The 14,375-nt window shown below is 38.4% G+C and overlaps 1 protein-coding gene across 1 annotated transcript in view; it reads left to right on the top strand.

Moving 5' to 3' along the window:
- The window catches only part of LOC115415615 (hormonally up-regulated neu tumor-associated kinase homolog A), a 30,805-nt gene extending 21,624 nt beyond the window's left edge, over positions 1-9,181 (top strand). Inside the window, exons 8-11 of the mRNA XM_030129256.1 lie at positions 1,010-1,187; positions 1,343-1,423; positions 4,193-4,493; positions 8,350-9,181. Of these exons, the coding sequence (XP_029985116.1) occupies positions 1,010-1,187; positions 1,343-1,423; positions 4,193-4,493; positions 8,350-9,128 (1,339 nt within the window). The 3' untranslated portion in view covers positions 9,129-9,181. The remainder of the gene's footprint in view (positions 1-1,009; positions 1,188-1,342; positions 1,424-4,192; positions 4,494-8,349) is intronic.
- Positions 9,182-14,375: the final 5,194 nt, after the last annotated feature.

Below are 14,375 nucleotides of genomic sequence, written 5' to 3'. Positions count from 1 at the left end.
TACCATTATAGTTATCACCATGGTTAGTATTGTTGATTTGTTCTTGTGAGGGTCTTCACCACCTTCCTCTTCCTTTTTCTCCCCTCTTCACTTCACTTCTCTCCTCTCTTCCCCCTCTTTTCTGCTCCCCCCTGTTCCTTCATGTCAGGTCCAGCATCAAAATGTGGTTCAACAAAACTCAAAATAAAGACAGGGTCAAAACACAGTAATGTCCCATCAAAGAGCGAATTTTTATTGATTGCCATTCCAACATTTATTTCAATATAAAGTAGCTCCTTGTTTTGGATAATCCCTTATGGTCCAACTAAAGCAAAAATTAATTTAAAAGTAAAAATGTGGGTCATTTAGCCACACTAATCTGTCTAATTGTCTCTAAAATATCCCGTCAGAGAGATTTCAAATACTGTGTTTTGACCCGACAGTAGAGTATCAAGGGGAGCGTCATATACTTTATGAAGTTTCCCTTTGGCAAAACAAATTTGTTCAGCACAAAAAGGCAGCCAGACTACCATTCTGCTGCTATGATGCTGGACAAGACAAGTAAAAAATAAAAAAAAAAAAACATCCACATACTGTATGTGTTTTACTCATGTCCTACTATAAAAAGCTGTAAAAGATTTTTTCTCAGGGAAACTTCTGCAACAAACATTACACTTTTGGCCAAAGAACCAAGAAGGAAATCACAGCGAATTTTCGAACAAAATGAAAATTTTGTGGTCAGTAGTGCAACAGCTTTGTGTGCACGACTAAAAGGCTTTCATCGTTTTACGCAGTGTGGAAATGCAATCATGTATGGCTCCTCCTGGCAATAATGCATTTTCTGAAATCCACATGAATGAACCACAGTCGTTCCAGCTCACAATTGAAAGTCTGTTTTTTTTTGATTAACTGGTCAGTTCTTACCAACACACACTTAACAACCCATTAGATTTGTCTCTGCTCGTTTCTCACACTTTATCTTTTTAAGTCCGTCTTGATTTTTTTTTTTTTTTTTTTTTCTTTCCCATAGATTGTGCCCAGAAGAGCTCAACTCCTCGGTGCTGGCGTACATGACAGACACACTGGGCTACTCCCTGTCTGAAGTCATCCACACACTCACCACCAACCGGCCGTCCGCCATCATGGCCTCCTATCACCTGCTGCTCAACAGGCTCAGCAGGAGCCAGAAGGGAGCCAAGGCCAGCAAGGTCTACACACTATTTATTACAACTCAAAGTACATGCGGACATGACTTTTCACATTCAGATCATAAAAAATATATGAAATGCAATAAAAAAAAAAAGAAACGGTTATTCTAATTTTGACTTGAAGATTGAAATGGTTTACATCATATCTTTGACAGAAACAAGAGAACAGTGACTTGTGTCTTCCCAGCAAGAACACCTGGAGAGACAGGAACGGTACTGAATCCAAGACTCAGCAGGTAACACACGTAGAGAAACTAAGGTCAAACTCTTTATGAATGAAGAATGAAGCTGGCTTCTTGTTCTTACTCTAACAAGCCAAAACCAACAAACCAAACCAACCACCATAGTATTATTCTTTCACACATTTGTTAATATTTTTCCTTGTGAATCTTTAAACTACAGTACATACACAAAATAGTAGCTCATACAATATTGTTACCACTTGTTATGAAAAGATTGTGATAATGTGATTTTTTCTTTTTTTTTATATCTAAAGTGTAACTGGGACTCAGTATGCAATCGCTGCTCTTGGTCAAAGGTAGATAAATAGGAATAAAAACAAGAATGTGTATGAAAACAGAATTATTACAACTTTATAGGCAACAGTATCAAGGTTCAAGGTGACTTTATTTGTACCCGTGGCTAGATTTGTTTTGCAGCAAGCTTTCGCTCACTGCCGGTCGCTGCGTGCGCATGCGCCCAACACAAATCCCTCGAAAGAATTACAGTGGAGATAATCCAAGCACATACATCACATACATAAGACATAAGACATTATAAACACAGTACACGTGGTCGCATGATGGAACTTTTTCAATGGATTTGGTTGTAGGAGGGGGACAGGAAGAGAAGAAGAATGTTGTGAGACAAACGTAGATGGGGGGGGGGGGGGGGGGTTTAATGCTTGTATGTGGTGAGTCCTTGAAAGTCTGTTTGTGTATGAAAAATAAGAGACTCAGACTTCTGTCCTTTATCACATGGACATATTAGTGTTAATCCTTATGCATTTTCCACATTGCAAGGGTTCAATACAATTCATTACACTACAATACAATACAATTTTTATTTATAGAGCCCTATATCACAACAACGTTGCCTCACAGGGTTTTTACAGAATTAGTTGGATTTGAAAACAAAGAACAGTCAAATAAACAGCAGATGAAGGAAATGGATTAATGTCCTGGGCATCCCCCATCCTTAGAACCTCCTTCTCGGAAAGGAAAAACTCCAAAATCCCAGTGGGAAAAGGGAAACCTCAGGGAGAACCACAGTGAAGGAGAGATCCACTCCCATGGACAGACAGGCTGTAGATGCACCAGGACTGATGGACGTCCGTTTACAGATGTAGTTCCAGTCTGTAAAGATGCAGTAGGGTGGGGGCACATGAGGGGGTCCATCTCAGATCCTGGCGTCATTGGGTCCCAGGCGGCTACAACTGAAACAGTAGCCACTCCCCGAGAAGAGAGTTGGGGAAAGGGACACCGGGTGAACAGTGATGAACAGACTAAGTAAACTAAATACTGGAAATTACAAGTAAGGGTTGTAGCACAAAGAATCAGAATTAAAATCTCTTTATTGTCATTGTACAAAGCACAACAAAATTGAGGTAGAGCTCTCTGGTTTAGTGCAAGAATTACAAGGCAACAACAAATGAGAGTAAAAAGGCACAATTATTCACATAAAAAAAATGAAAAGTGTTGCAACTAGGAATATTTCTTTAAAAAAATAGAATTACGTAGTGCAAGTAACATGAGAAATAGTGCAAATGACATGAGAAAATACATATTGTGGGATAAATAGTGTGAAAGATTAAATAATATGGGAGACTGTAAACATTTAACAGATATTGCACATATTATAGGATTTAATGACATTAATTGCAGTGAACGTCAGTGTTATTGCAGGTGTCCTATTGATGTTGTGTTGGGTTATTTATTACAGTGATAACTTTGGGAAAGAAGCTATCCCTCAGTCTGTTTGTATGGGTTTATTGATTGATTGATTGATTGACTGATTGATTTTTATTAATTATTATTAATCTATCTTCAAGTATGTGCAAATCTGAATTTTGCATGGTCGAAAAGGAGTAGGAAGAAGTAAAAACTTATTTAGTCCTACCCCTCAAGTGCTTTTACACCTTTATCAGTAATCTAATACGACAATCAAATAATAATAATAATAATAATAATAATAATCGTCAGCCCTGCGATGAACTGGCGACTTGTCCAGGGTGTACCCCGCCTTCGCCCCTATGTAGCTGGGATAGGCTCCAAGCGACCCCCGTGACCCTAGTGAGGATAAAGCGGGTTCAGAAAATGAATGAATGAATAATAATAATAATGATAATAATAATAATAATAATAATAATAATAATAATAATAATAATAATAATAATAATACATTTTATTTGTATAGCGCTTTTCATGGAACTCAAAGACACTTTACATACAGCAGATAAAAAAACAGAAATCAAACACATTAAAAACAGATAAAAGCAGGTGCAGAAAGCAGGTATATAAATATAAAACAGTTAAACATTAAAAGCAACCTTAAATAAGTGAGTTTTTAAAAGGGATTTGAAGATGTTGGGGTCGGAGCAATGTCAGATAATAGGTGGGAGAGAGTTCCAGAGGGCCAGGGCAGCAACAGAGGAAGCGCTGTCCCCCCAGGTTTGGTGCTTGGCTTTTAATGGTGGGGCGAGGAGGTGAGCATTTTTCCTAGTTTTAGCATTCAACCACAACAAATACATAACGCAGTAACTGAATTATACTTAACATTATGATCATTGCAGTACAGTCATACAAGTTTTATGTGACCTGTAGCGGCGGCCTGAGGGCCACAGCTCAAACAGGTGGTTGCTGGGGTGAGAGGAGTCCTGGATGATTTTGGTGGCGTTGGTGAGGTAGCGAGATGCATGTGCAATTTACTGTACATGCTCTTATTTTGTAGTCTGATAGGAACCTCATGACAGAAAAGAGTCACTGTGTCTTTAACGCTCGTTTTAGGTTGACCCATGTGATGAGAAAAGCTCCTCCAAGCCGTCCAGCCGACCCCTGAGGCCCCAGCAGACAGGCGACGGTCAGGGCCACAGGAAAAGACCTGACGACTCACACAAGAAGGACCACAAAGAGCACGACGAGAACCGCCCTCCGTCCCCCACCCTACCCCAGCTGCCTCACTCTGCCTCCCCCTCGATACCCCCTCGTCTTCCCTCGCCCTCACCCGCTCCTCTGTCTGGAGAAAACGGAGCCATTGATGAGGAGATCACCATCACTTTGGAGCCCAAAGAGGCGCTGTTTCCTGAGGGTGAGGAGATCTAAAACCCAATGATGACCACATCCATACAGAATATCCTCTACACCAGGGGTCTCAATCTTATTTTCTTTCAGGGGCCACATTCAGCCCGATTTGATTTCAAGTGGGCCGGACCAGTAAAATAATGGCATAATAACTTATAAATAATGACAACTCCACATTTTTGTCTTTGTTTTAGTGCAAAAAAAAAAAACAAAACATTAAATTATGAAAATACTTACTTTTACAAACTATCCAAACAAAAAAGATGGGAATAACCTGAAAAAACAGAAATTTCTTAAAAAAAATAAGTGCAATTTTAACAATATTCTGCCTCAACTTATCATTTCTACATGTGCATTATGGATCGAATCTACAAAGACACTAAACACTTAATAACAGGCAGAAAATGTTTCTTTTAGACATTTCAGGTTGGTCATATTTGTTCAGATTATTCACATTTTATTGTTACAGGATAGTAAATGTAAATATTAGCATAATTTAATGTTATTTTTTGCGCTAAAACAACGACAAATTTGAAGTTGTCATTATTTATAGTTATAGTGTAATATTTTCTTCACATCAAACTGAGAAGAAAATATGGAGTCATTATTTTTTGTAGGTTATTATGTTATTATTTGACTGTAGATCATATTGGTCTGTATGTGGAACCTAAACTAAAATGAGTTCGACAGCCTTGACTGTGGAATTTTTACACTTTGTAAATTCATCCCAGGGGCCGGATTGGAATCTCTGGTGGGCCACATTTGGCCCCCGGGCCGCATGTTTGAGACCCCTGCTCTACACTGTGTATAACATGATATGTGTGTGGGTCAGAGTTATTACTTTTATTAGTGTATATTTCAATTCAGTTTGTCAGTTTGGTATCTGAGTTCAACAAAGGTTTAGTTTAACCCATAAAGACCCAAATATCCACCAGCGACCAAAATCATTTACTGATTTAAAACGGTAAATCACTGTTGATCCACTAATTCTATCAATACATGTAAATAATTGGTGTAAAATACAGTTTGTCATCTTTTCATGGTCATCAGATATGACCCATTTGGACGTTCAGAGGCTCCGTAATGAACGTGGAAACACTGTCATCTTCTACAACATTGATTCACCAGTAAAACCCATGGAGTTGGATCAATGACAGTGGATGGAGACACTTGGTTTATGTTCAGTTGATATACATTGCTGAAAAAGTCACTTTTTCCTAAATTATTCCTGTTTTTGGTATAATAACCCTCAAACGTAATCTCAGCATGATGTTTAAAGTGCATGATCAATAAATTAAATATCAGAAAATAGCTGATTTTCACTGAAAAAAATGCAAAACGGTAATAATTGGTAATATTATGATAAATGGAGATAAATCACTTAAGAAAGGTTAAATCTAGAGAAAAACTAGAAAAGCCCTCAGAGAGCGGAGACCTCCACCAAGGCAGATCAGTCCGCCCCCACACTCCAACCCCACCCCCCAGTCACCACCAAAATGTAATCATTTGTTCCTTGTGCCAGTATGAACATTTCCTGAAAATTTCATCAAAATCCCTCCGTAACTTTTTGAGTTATCTTGCTAACAGACAAACAAACAAACAGACAAACCCTGATGAAAACATAACCTCCGCCGTCCTTGGAGGAGGTAATAATTATCTGGGAATTGTCACAAAATTAGCACTGGGTCTTTATGGGTTAACCCTTTATAGGGCATTTATTTATTTATTTATTTATTTATTTATTTATTTATTTATTGACCCGCCACCACCCCCCTCTTCGGGGGACAACTTTATTATTTATTACAGTTTATACTTAACAAGTGACCAGTAACAATTCCAAGATTATGCTCCTATTGACCAACATTCCTTGCTAGTATATACAGGGGTTGGACAAAATAATGGAAACACCTTAAAAAAATCAACAAAATATAATTTAATATGGTGTAGGTCCGCCTTTTGCGGCAATTACAGCCTCAATTCTCCGAGGTATTGATTCATACAACTTGTGAATTGTTTCCAAAGGAATTTTAAGCCATTCTTCAGTTAGAATACCCTCCAACTCTTTTAGAGACGATGGCGGTGGAAATCGACGTCTTACTTGAATCTCTAAAACTGACCATAAATGCTCAATAATGTTGAGGTCTGGGGACTGTGCCGGCCATACGAGATGCTCAACTTCATTAGAATGTTCCTCATGCCATTCTTTAACAATTCTAGCTGTATGGATTGGGGCATTATCATCTTGAGGTGAAGGTGTTTCCATTATTTTGTCCAACCCCTGTATGTACATAGAGGGAGGGATTCATATAAACAAAAGTGCACAAGGACGAGACTTAACAAAGTGGCAGATTGACACACGACAGTGGGACAGAACGAACATAAGACAAGACAGTGGGACCGAGTAGACATCAGACAAGACAGTAGGATGGGACAAACATAAGACGGGACAGTGACACAGGAATGACATAAGACAAGATAAATGGACAGACAAAGCAAGTGGTCACTCTTATTGATGTTACTGTCAATCAGATGTATTGCATTGTTGTAAGTGTGGTGTGTGTGTGTGTATATTAATGTTAATGATGAGTGGGGGTGAGGTGTGGAGGTTAAATGCTGAGATAGAAAGTGGGTGTTGGGGGGGGGGGGGTTAAACGGGCAAGGGGGTATGTGTTGTGTTCTGATGATATATGCAGTTTTCGGTTATGTTTACTTTAAGAAAGTTATGAATGTGTTCCAGTTGTTCTCAAAGGTTGACATCTGCTTCTTCTTTATAGGGCATTCATAGAAATACTCTGAAATTAAAAATTTCAACCTTAGTGTGTAATTGGAGGACAAATCAAGGTCATTGAAGTTACCATATTTGGTTCCTTACCCATAAATGGCAAAAAAAAAATAAAAAAAAAATACAAGGAATATTTATAAAAAAAATACAAGTAAAACACATGTAAGGTGAAAAGACCATCACTTTTAGAACATTAGACCAACATAAGTGCTGATCCAGACCCCTGCCCGCATCCACATTATCCCTTTGAACATCATTCCTTACATTAGTACCATTACTTCATGGTACCTAACAGAGCAGGTACACTCACTGTTCATGCAGAGGTGGACCTTACAGACCCTGTAGACCACATTGGACCTGAGATTGCTGACTCACTGTCCTCACTGGAACTGTTCCTGTCACTGTCTTGTAACGTATATGGAAATTACCAAAAATAGTCACTTGCCTGATAAATTTGGTTAAATTCTTCTGTATTTTTTAGTATGCTTAAAAAAGGCTCCATAATGGGCAAAGACATTTTATTTTTATACACCATGAATCATTAAAACTTCATGTTCGGTATTTAGGTGCAACTTCGGAAGCTCTAGGAGTTCTTTAGACATCGACCTTGACCCTCATTTTCAAGGTCAAACTGGGGTCAGTGTGTTAAATTTGGTCTTTGGCAACAGTGTCAGTGCAGTTACTTTTCACCAAACCATTTGATTTCCTATGTGTTTGGTTTTTAAATGTGACCTGGGACAGTCTTGGACAAAATTTTTGGTGTTGACTTTGACCTTCACTGTCAAGGTCAAATTAGGGTTGACTTGTCAAAATTGGAAATGTTGACCTACATTGTTCAGGGCTTTCGGGGTCATGGGGCCAGATAGGCGGAGCTAGCACAGATGAGGTGAGGGGATAGTGATACTGGCAGGGTAGCAACAGGAGAATAGGTGCAGGGCAAGTGGGAGGACAAAGGGTCACGACAATGTTCAGCGTAGGTCTAGTTTCAGTAAACAGTCATTCTTTTGCTGCTTGTTTTCATCGTAGTTTCCCTGAACAGTAATAACTCTGATGTTTGTACACTCTTGTATTTCAGTGTCAGTGTTCGGAGACAGGGAGCTTGTCCACCTTTCTCCTCCTAAAACCTCTGCATCCCAACTCTGTGACTCCGCCCCCTGCCAAGTCCCCCTACCCGCCGAGCCGAGCAGAGCCAGCAGCATGACCCGGCCCGTCAGACACCCCCACCTACTCAGGACGACCCAGTCAGACGGGGCAGCAGACCCCACTACAGACTGCTTCCACGACACCCGCCACCAGGATGAACACTCGCATCACCTGGGCATTAATGAGCGCCTGGAGAAGCTGCAGACGTTTTATTCCACTGAACCGAGCGGCATCTCTCCCAGGATGCTCCTCGAGGCCGACACACACACCTCACACTCCTCGGACAGAGATCACTTGGGCGCCATGGAAACGACCCAAACGTCACCCTCTGCTCCCCTGCCCCGCCTGCGAAATGTGGGGCTGAAAGACGGACGGGGCAGAAAGATGACATGGGTGGGGTTGACTCGACCGGGACCCCCAGGGCTGCTGGTGAACGGGTCCAAACCTCCTGCCTTCCCCTCACAAAGACAACATACTTTGGTCATCAAGAGCCTCAGGCAGGAGAGGGGGAAGAGGAGGGAGCTGTCAGCGGCAGCAGGAGGAGCAGGAGGAGCAGGAGGAGAAAGAGGGACAGTGGGCGGAGGCATGAAGAGAAACTCGGTTCAGTTACGTTCATCTCTGCAGCGCCGGGTGACTGACCTGAACCTGCCGCTGCTTCCTTCTGCTCTGCAGGGGAAATCAGACAGGAAGAACCGGCTACATGGCATGGACTACTGACCACTGACACACAGAAGACAGATAGTGATAGTGTCGAAATGATCACACAAGGGCAAGAGGGCAAATGGAAAAAAAAGAAAGCAGTTTCAATGTATTTACTGTAGGTGGTGGATTTAAAGCAGGGATGTCAAACTCATTTTAGTTCAGGGGCCACATTCAGCCCAGTTTGATCTCCAGTGGGCCGGACCACTAAAATAGCAGCATAATAGCCTTAAATAATGACAACTCCAGACTTTTCTTTTTGTTTAAGTGCAAAAAAATAACATTGAATTATGAAAATATTTACATTTACAAGTATCTGAACAAAAAAGATGTGAATAACCTGGAAAAAACTGAAATTTCTTAAGAAAAATAAGTGCAATTTTAACAATATCCTGCCTCAACTTATCATTTATACATGTGTGTTACAGATCAGATCTACAAAGGCACAAAACATTTAGTAACAGGCAGAATACAGGGGTTGGACAAAATAATGGAAATACCTTAAAAAATCAACAAAATATAATTTAATATGGTGTAGGTCCGCCTTTTGCGGCAATTACAACCTCAATTCTCCGAGGTATTGATTCATACAACTTGTGAATTGTTTCCAAAGGAATTTTAAGCCATTCTTCAGTTAGAATACCCTCCAACTCTTTTAGAGACGATGGTGGTGGAAATCGACGTCTTACTTGAATCTCTAAAACTGACCATAAATGCTCAATAATGTTGAGGTCTGGGGACTGTGCCGGCCATACGAGATGCTCAACTTCATTAGAATGTTCCTCATGCCATTCTTTAACAATTCTAGCTGTATGGATTGGGGCATTATCATCTTGAGGTGAAGGTGTTTCCATTATTTTGTCCAACCCCTGTATAGTTAAAATTGCACTTAATTTTCTTTAGACATGGCTCATATTTGTTCAGGTTATTCACATTTTTTTTGTGAAAGGATAGTTTGTAAATGTAAATACTTTAATAATTTATTATTTTTTGCACTAAAACAAAGGGGAAAAAATGAAGATGTCATTATTTATAGGCATAATATAATACTATTTTTTCACATGAAACCAAAAAGAATATTTGGAGTCCTTATTTTTAGATTATTCTGCTGTTATTTTACTTGTAAATTCATCCAAGGGGCCGGATTGGAACCTTTGGCGGGCCAGTTTTGGCCCGCGGGCCGCATGTTTGACACCTGTGATATAAAGGGTTACTACTGCTGCGTTTCCACTACATGAAACCGGCTCAACTCAACTCTGGTACCAGGTACTATTCCTGGAGACTGTTTCCATTACAGGATACTACCGACTTTAGAGCACCTGGACGTCATAGCAATGTGGCGTGTTACTTCCGTGTCGTCTGCTCGGAGAGTTGCTGATAAACTCACTCATTGCATGTTGTCTTGTCAAACTCATGCTGAATTTTACATCAGCCACCAAAGACTGAATCTCCTTGACCGATCATTGTGTAGTTTTGCAAGCTGTCATCATGTGGATTAACCTACCACTATAATTACTATCAACTTCCGCATCTGTTTTTTGTAAAACGGCGGGTCACAGCGAAAACTCTCCGACCAATCAGTGGTCTGCAGTGTTTACACGTCATGCTTTAGTATCTGTTCCCCAGTCTTGGAACCTCGGTGGAGGTGATACCAAAAAACTAGTACTGGGTACCAGATTCCAGGTCCTTTTTTGTAATGGAAATGCAAAAAGGCCGAGTCGAGTCGAGCCGGTACCAGTTAGTAGAAATGCAGTATAATACAGTGTGTTAGATACTGTACCGTTTGTCCCCAAAAAATTACAATTGGACTTCCTGCAATGATAACCTTAAAAATAGCGAATCAATCAAAATGCAATTTCAGGGCATGAAACTATAACTTATTTCCTACATCTTGCAGAAAACCCCATTCGATTTTCTTCGGTGGTCACGGAGAAATGGGGATCTTTGTAAAGCATGTCAGAAGTCCCTTCCCTCCAAGTTTTGCAAGGAGACACGCTGTCCATAGTGTTCACACCTTACAAATACGAAGTTGTTCATTGTGTTCTCGCACAAAAACATCTCTTTTGAAAAAGTGACTGCTTGTTTCTTTTCATTTTCAACTAACAAAATAGATAATGAATTATATAAAAAAAAGGAAGCAGATTTCTGAGTTTTGCAAACATTGGTAAGGAGTGAAAATAAATGATTATAGAAAGATATTAAATTATTAACTCATGGAAGACTGGATTGAGCTCTTCTGCCTTTTTGGCTTTCAGTTTTCAGTTTTCTTTTTTCTCTCTTTTTTCATCAAGATGATCATGAACAATAATATTCTCATATCTACACTGAACTCTTCCCTTAAAAACTAAAAAAATGTGGTTCTTGGTTAAAACAAAATAATATAAATGCTCAACTTTGCACATTGAATGACAATGAACACAATGAATAACTTCGTATTTGTAGAGAGGGACTTCTGACGTGCTTTACAAAGATCCCCATTTCTCCGTGACCATTGAAGAAAATCGAATGGGGTTTTCTGCAAGATGTCGGTAATAAGTTATAGTTTCATACCCTGAAATAGCTTTTAGATTGTTTAATTATTTTGAAAGTTATCAATGCAAAAAGTCTGATTATAATTTTTTTTTGGGACATACGGTATGTAGAGGAGAGAGGTCAATAGTTAGAACAGATGGTATAAAATGATGACAGGGCACCAGTACTGGAGTGTGTGAAGTTCTTAAAGGTTCATCATTTGTGTATGTTTACATGGAGGTTGTGTTGGAGTTTGTGTTTTGGTCTGAGCTGATCATTTGCTGTTATTAGCTGACTCCAATTTTAAGATAATAGAAGCTAATCCTGTACATTGTTGCTAGTGCAGAGGGACAGGAGAAAAAAATTGGGGGGGAAATCAATCAGAGGAATCAACCAGTGTTGTATAAAGTACTGGAAAGTCACACTTGAGTAGAAGTACTTACTCTGGTAGAAGTTCAAGTCACCAACGGAAATGCTACTCAAGTTAAAGTCTTTAAGTATCTAGTATTTACTGATTACTCAAGTAATCTACAATTGAATGTACTCAAGTAATGAAAGCAAAAGTACAAGTAAATGTTAATAACAACCAAATACAGTCAGAATGTGGAATCTTACGCTGCTGCTCACATCAGCAGGTTGAATGTGGACCGTCGTTAATGTTTGTTGGCCCAGTGAAAAATCATCTTTCTGATTTTGTTCTAATACAAGTAATCTCAGCAGTGAAAACACCAAATGCACTTAAATTAATTTTTTGTAATGAATAACGATACCGTGCATTAAAAATGTATGGGAGCAGAAGTATGCAGTTGAGTTTGGAAATGTAGTGACGTAAAAGTGAAAGTAAACAGAATAAAAAATACTCAGAAAAGCACAAATTCTCCTAAAACATACTTGAGCACAGTAGTGATGTATTATTACTTCGTTACTATACAACACTGGAATCGTATCAGTCAATCAATCAATCAATCAATCAATCAAGCAGTCAATATGTCTGTTATCATGGATGGTCAGAAATGGCTACAAACAGCTAACATCAACAAACGACAGACTTCAACACAAACTTCACAGATATTGAACCTTTAAATATTTGCTAAAAAGACACAGGTGTCACGGTTCTCTGTTTTTACTGGTCGTCTCATGCAGCAATTTCCCAAAGGACTCTAACATTTGTAATATACATGTAGTGCCAAAAGAATCAAGCTGTGACATGAGCTGATGCACAGAGGAACTCTGGTCTGGGGTGGTGCTAAGTGGTGGGGGGTTCCATAAATGTCAGTCTATTATTGTTTGTCCATGTTGAGCCACATTATGTAATAAATTCCCATTATGTAATAAAAGTTCAAAATGTAATAAGAATGTCACGTCATCTTGTAATAAAGCCGCATTATGTAATAAACTGACGCATTTTGTAATAAACTACCTCAATGCATTATGTAGTGAATTTTTTCACATTATGTAGTAAGTTATTACAATTTGAGAAATTTATTACAAAATGCACTTGACACATTTTTATTTTCAGGAAAATGTAATGTGTTAAATTAATCTTTAAACTGTGTGGTTAAAGTTCTGATTACATTACCTGTAGCTCCTGTGACTAATTTCTTCTAAATTGCTCTGAAATTATATTAATTTGGATTGTTATTACATCATGAACCATGTTATTACATTTTTTTCTTAAATAAAAATGTGTCAAGTGCATTTTGTAATAAATTTCTCAAAATGTAATAACTTACTACATAATGTGAAAAAATTTACTATGTAATGCGTTGACGTAGTTTATTACAAAATGTTTATTACATAATGCGGCTTTATTACAAGATGACGTGACATTCTTATTACATTTTGAACTTTTATTACATAATGGGAATTTATTACATAATGTCGCTCAACAGTCCATCACAATGTGAAGTGCAGGGTGCACATTGACTCATGGTTCTATTTGTAGTCGCTCTTACATTTTTGTACCCAAAAGAAAATCAAAGTAAAAGAGATCACAGTTTTCACTTCTTGTTATGTGTGTCTTTGCAGCATTTTTTTTTTTTTAACGTAACAACTCACTTAAGAATCAAACCATTTCTTGTCTTATTAGAAGTATGATTATGACTTAACCCTCTTGACTGATTTTCACTACTTTCCGTGTAGTCAATCGACTCAATTTTACGGTTGATCAGATCTGAACAAATTAAGCAATCTTAGAAGTTTAGTGTCAGCTACACTGTTCAGAATGAATCTAATAAACTTTAGCTACAGCACAAACATAGATTTATAATATCCTCCTGAGACCCAGGAAAGAGAAACTTTTAGCTTTTTTTTTTTTTACATTAAACAATTGTTTTGATTGGAAACTGTATAATTCAACAGGTTGTTTTTTTTTTGTCAGTATTTGTCTCTGTATTTGTTCTTCGATCACCATTTAGTATTAACTTCGTATCTGTTTACCTGTTTGATGTATGTTTGTCCCTTGGTTGTTTTTTGTAAAGCCTCTTTGAGTACTTAGAAAAGCGCTATATAAAACTTATTATTTATTATTAGGTTTTTCAGATACATTTTTAAAATTATTTTAATTAATTACTTAATTAATTTTTAATGGAATGTCCTTTGCAATGGACAGCATTTTTTAAGTAAAACTGTGAAACTTTTGTCCCCTACAGAGGACAAAAATGCATTGCTGGGTCTCAGGAGGATATAACTTGAATTGTAGGCTACACTGCAAAAAAGGGTGTCTAAAAACAAGATAAAAACACTAAATCTGAG

The sequence above is a fragment of the Sphaeramia orbicularis genome, chromosome 24 (assembly GCF_902148855.1).
Source record: "Sphaeramia orbicularis chromosome 24, fSphaOr1.1, whole genome shotgun sequence".
NCBI classification, from domain to species: Eukaryota; Metazoa; Chordata; class Actinopteri; order Kurtiformes; family Apogonidae; genus Sphaeramia; species Sphaeramia orbicularis.
This window is presented reverse-complemented; position numbering and strand designations above follow the sequence as displayed.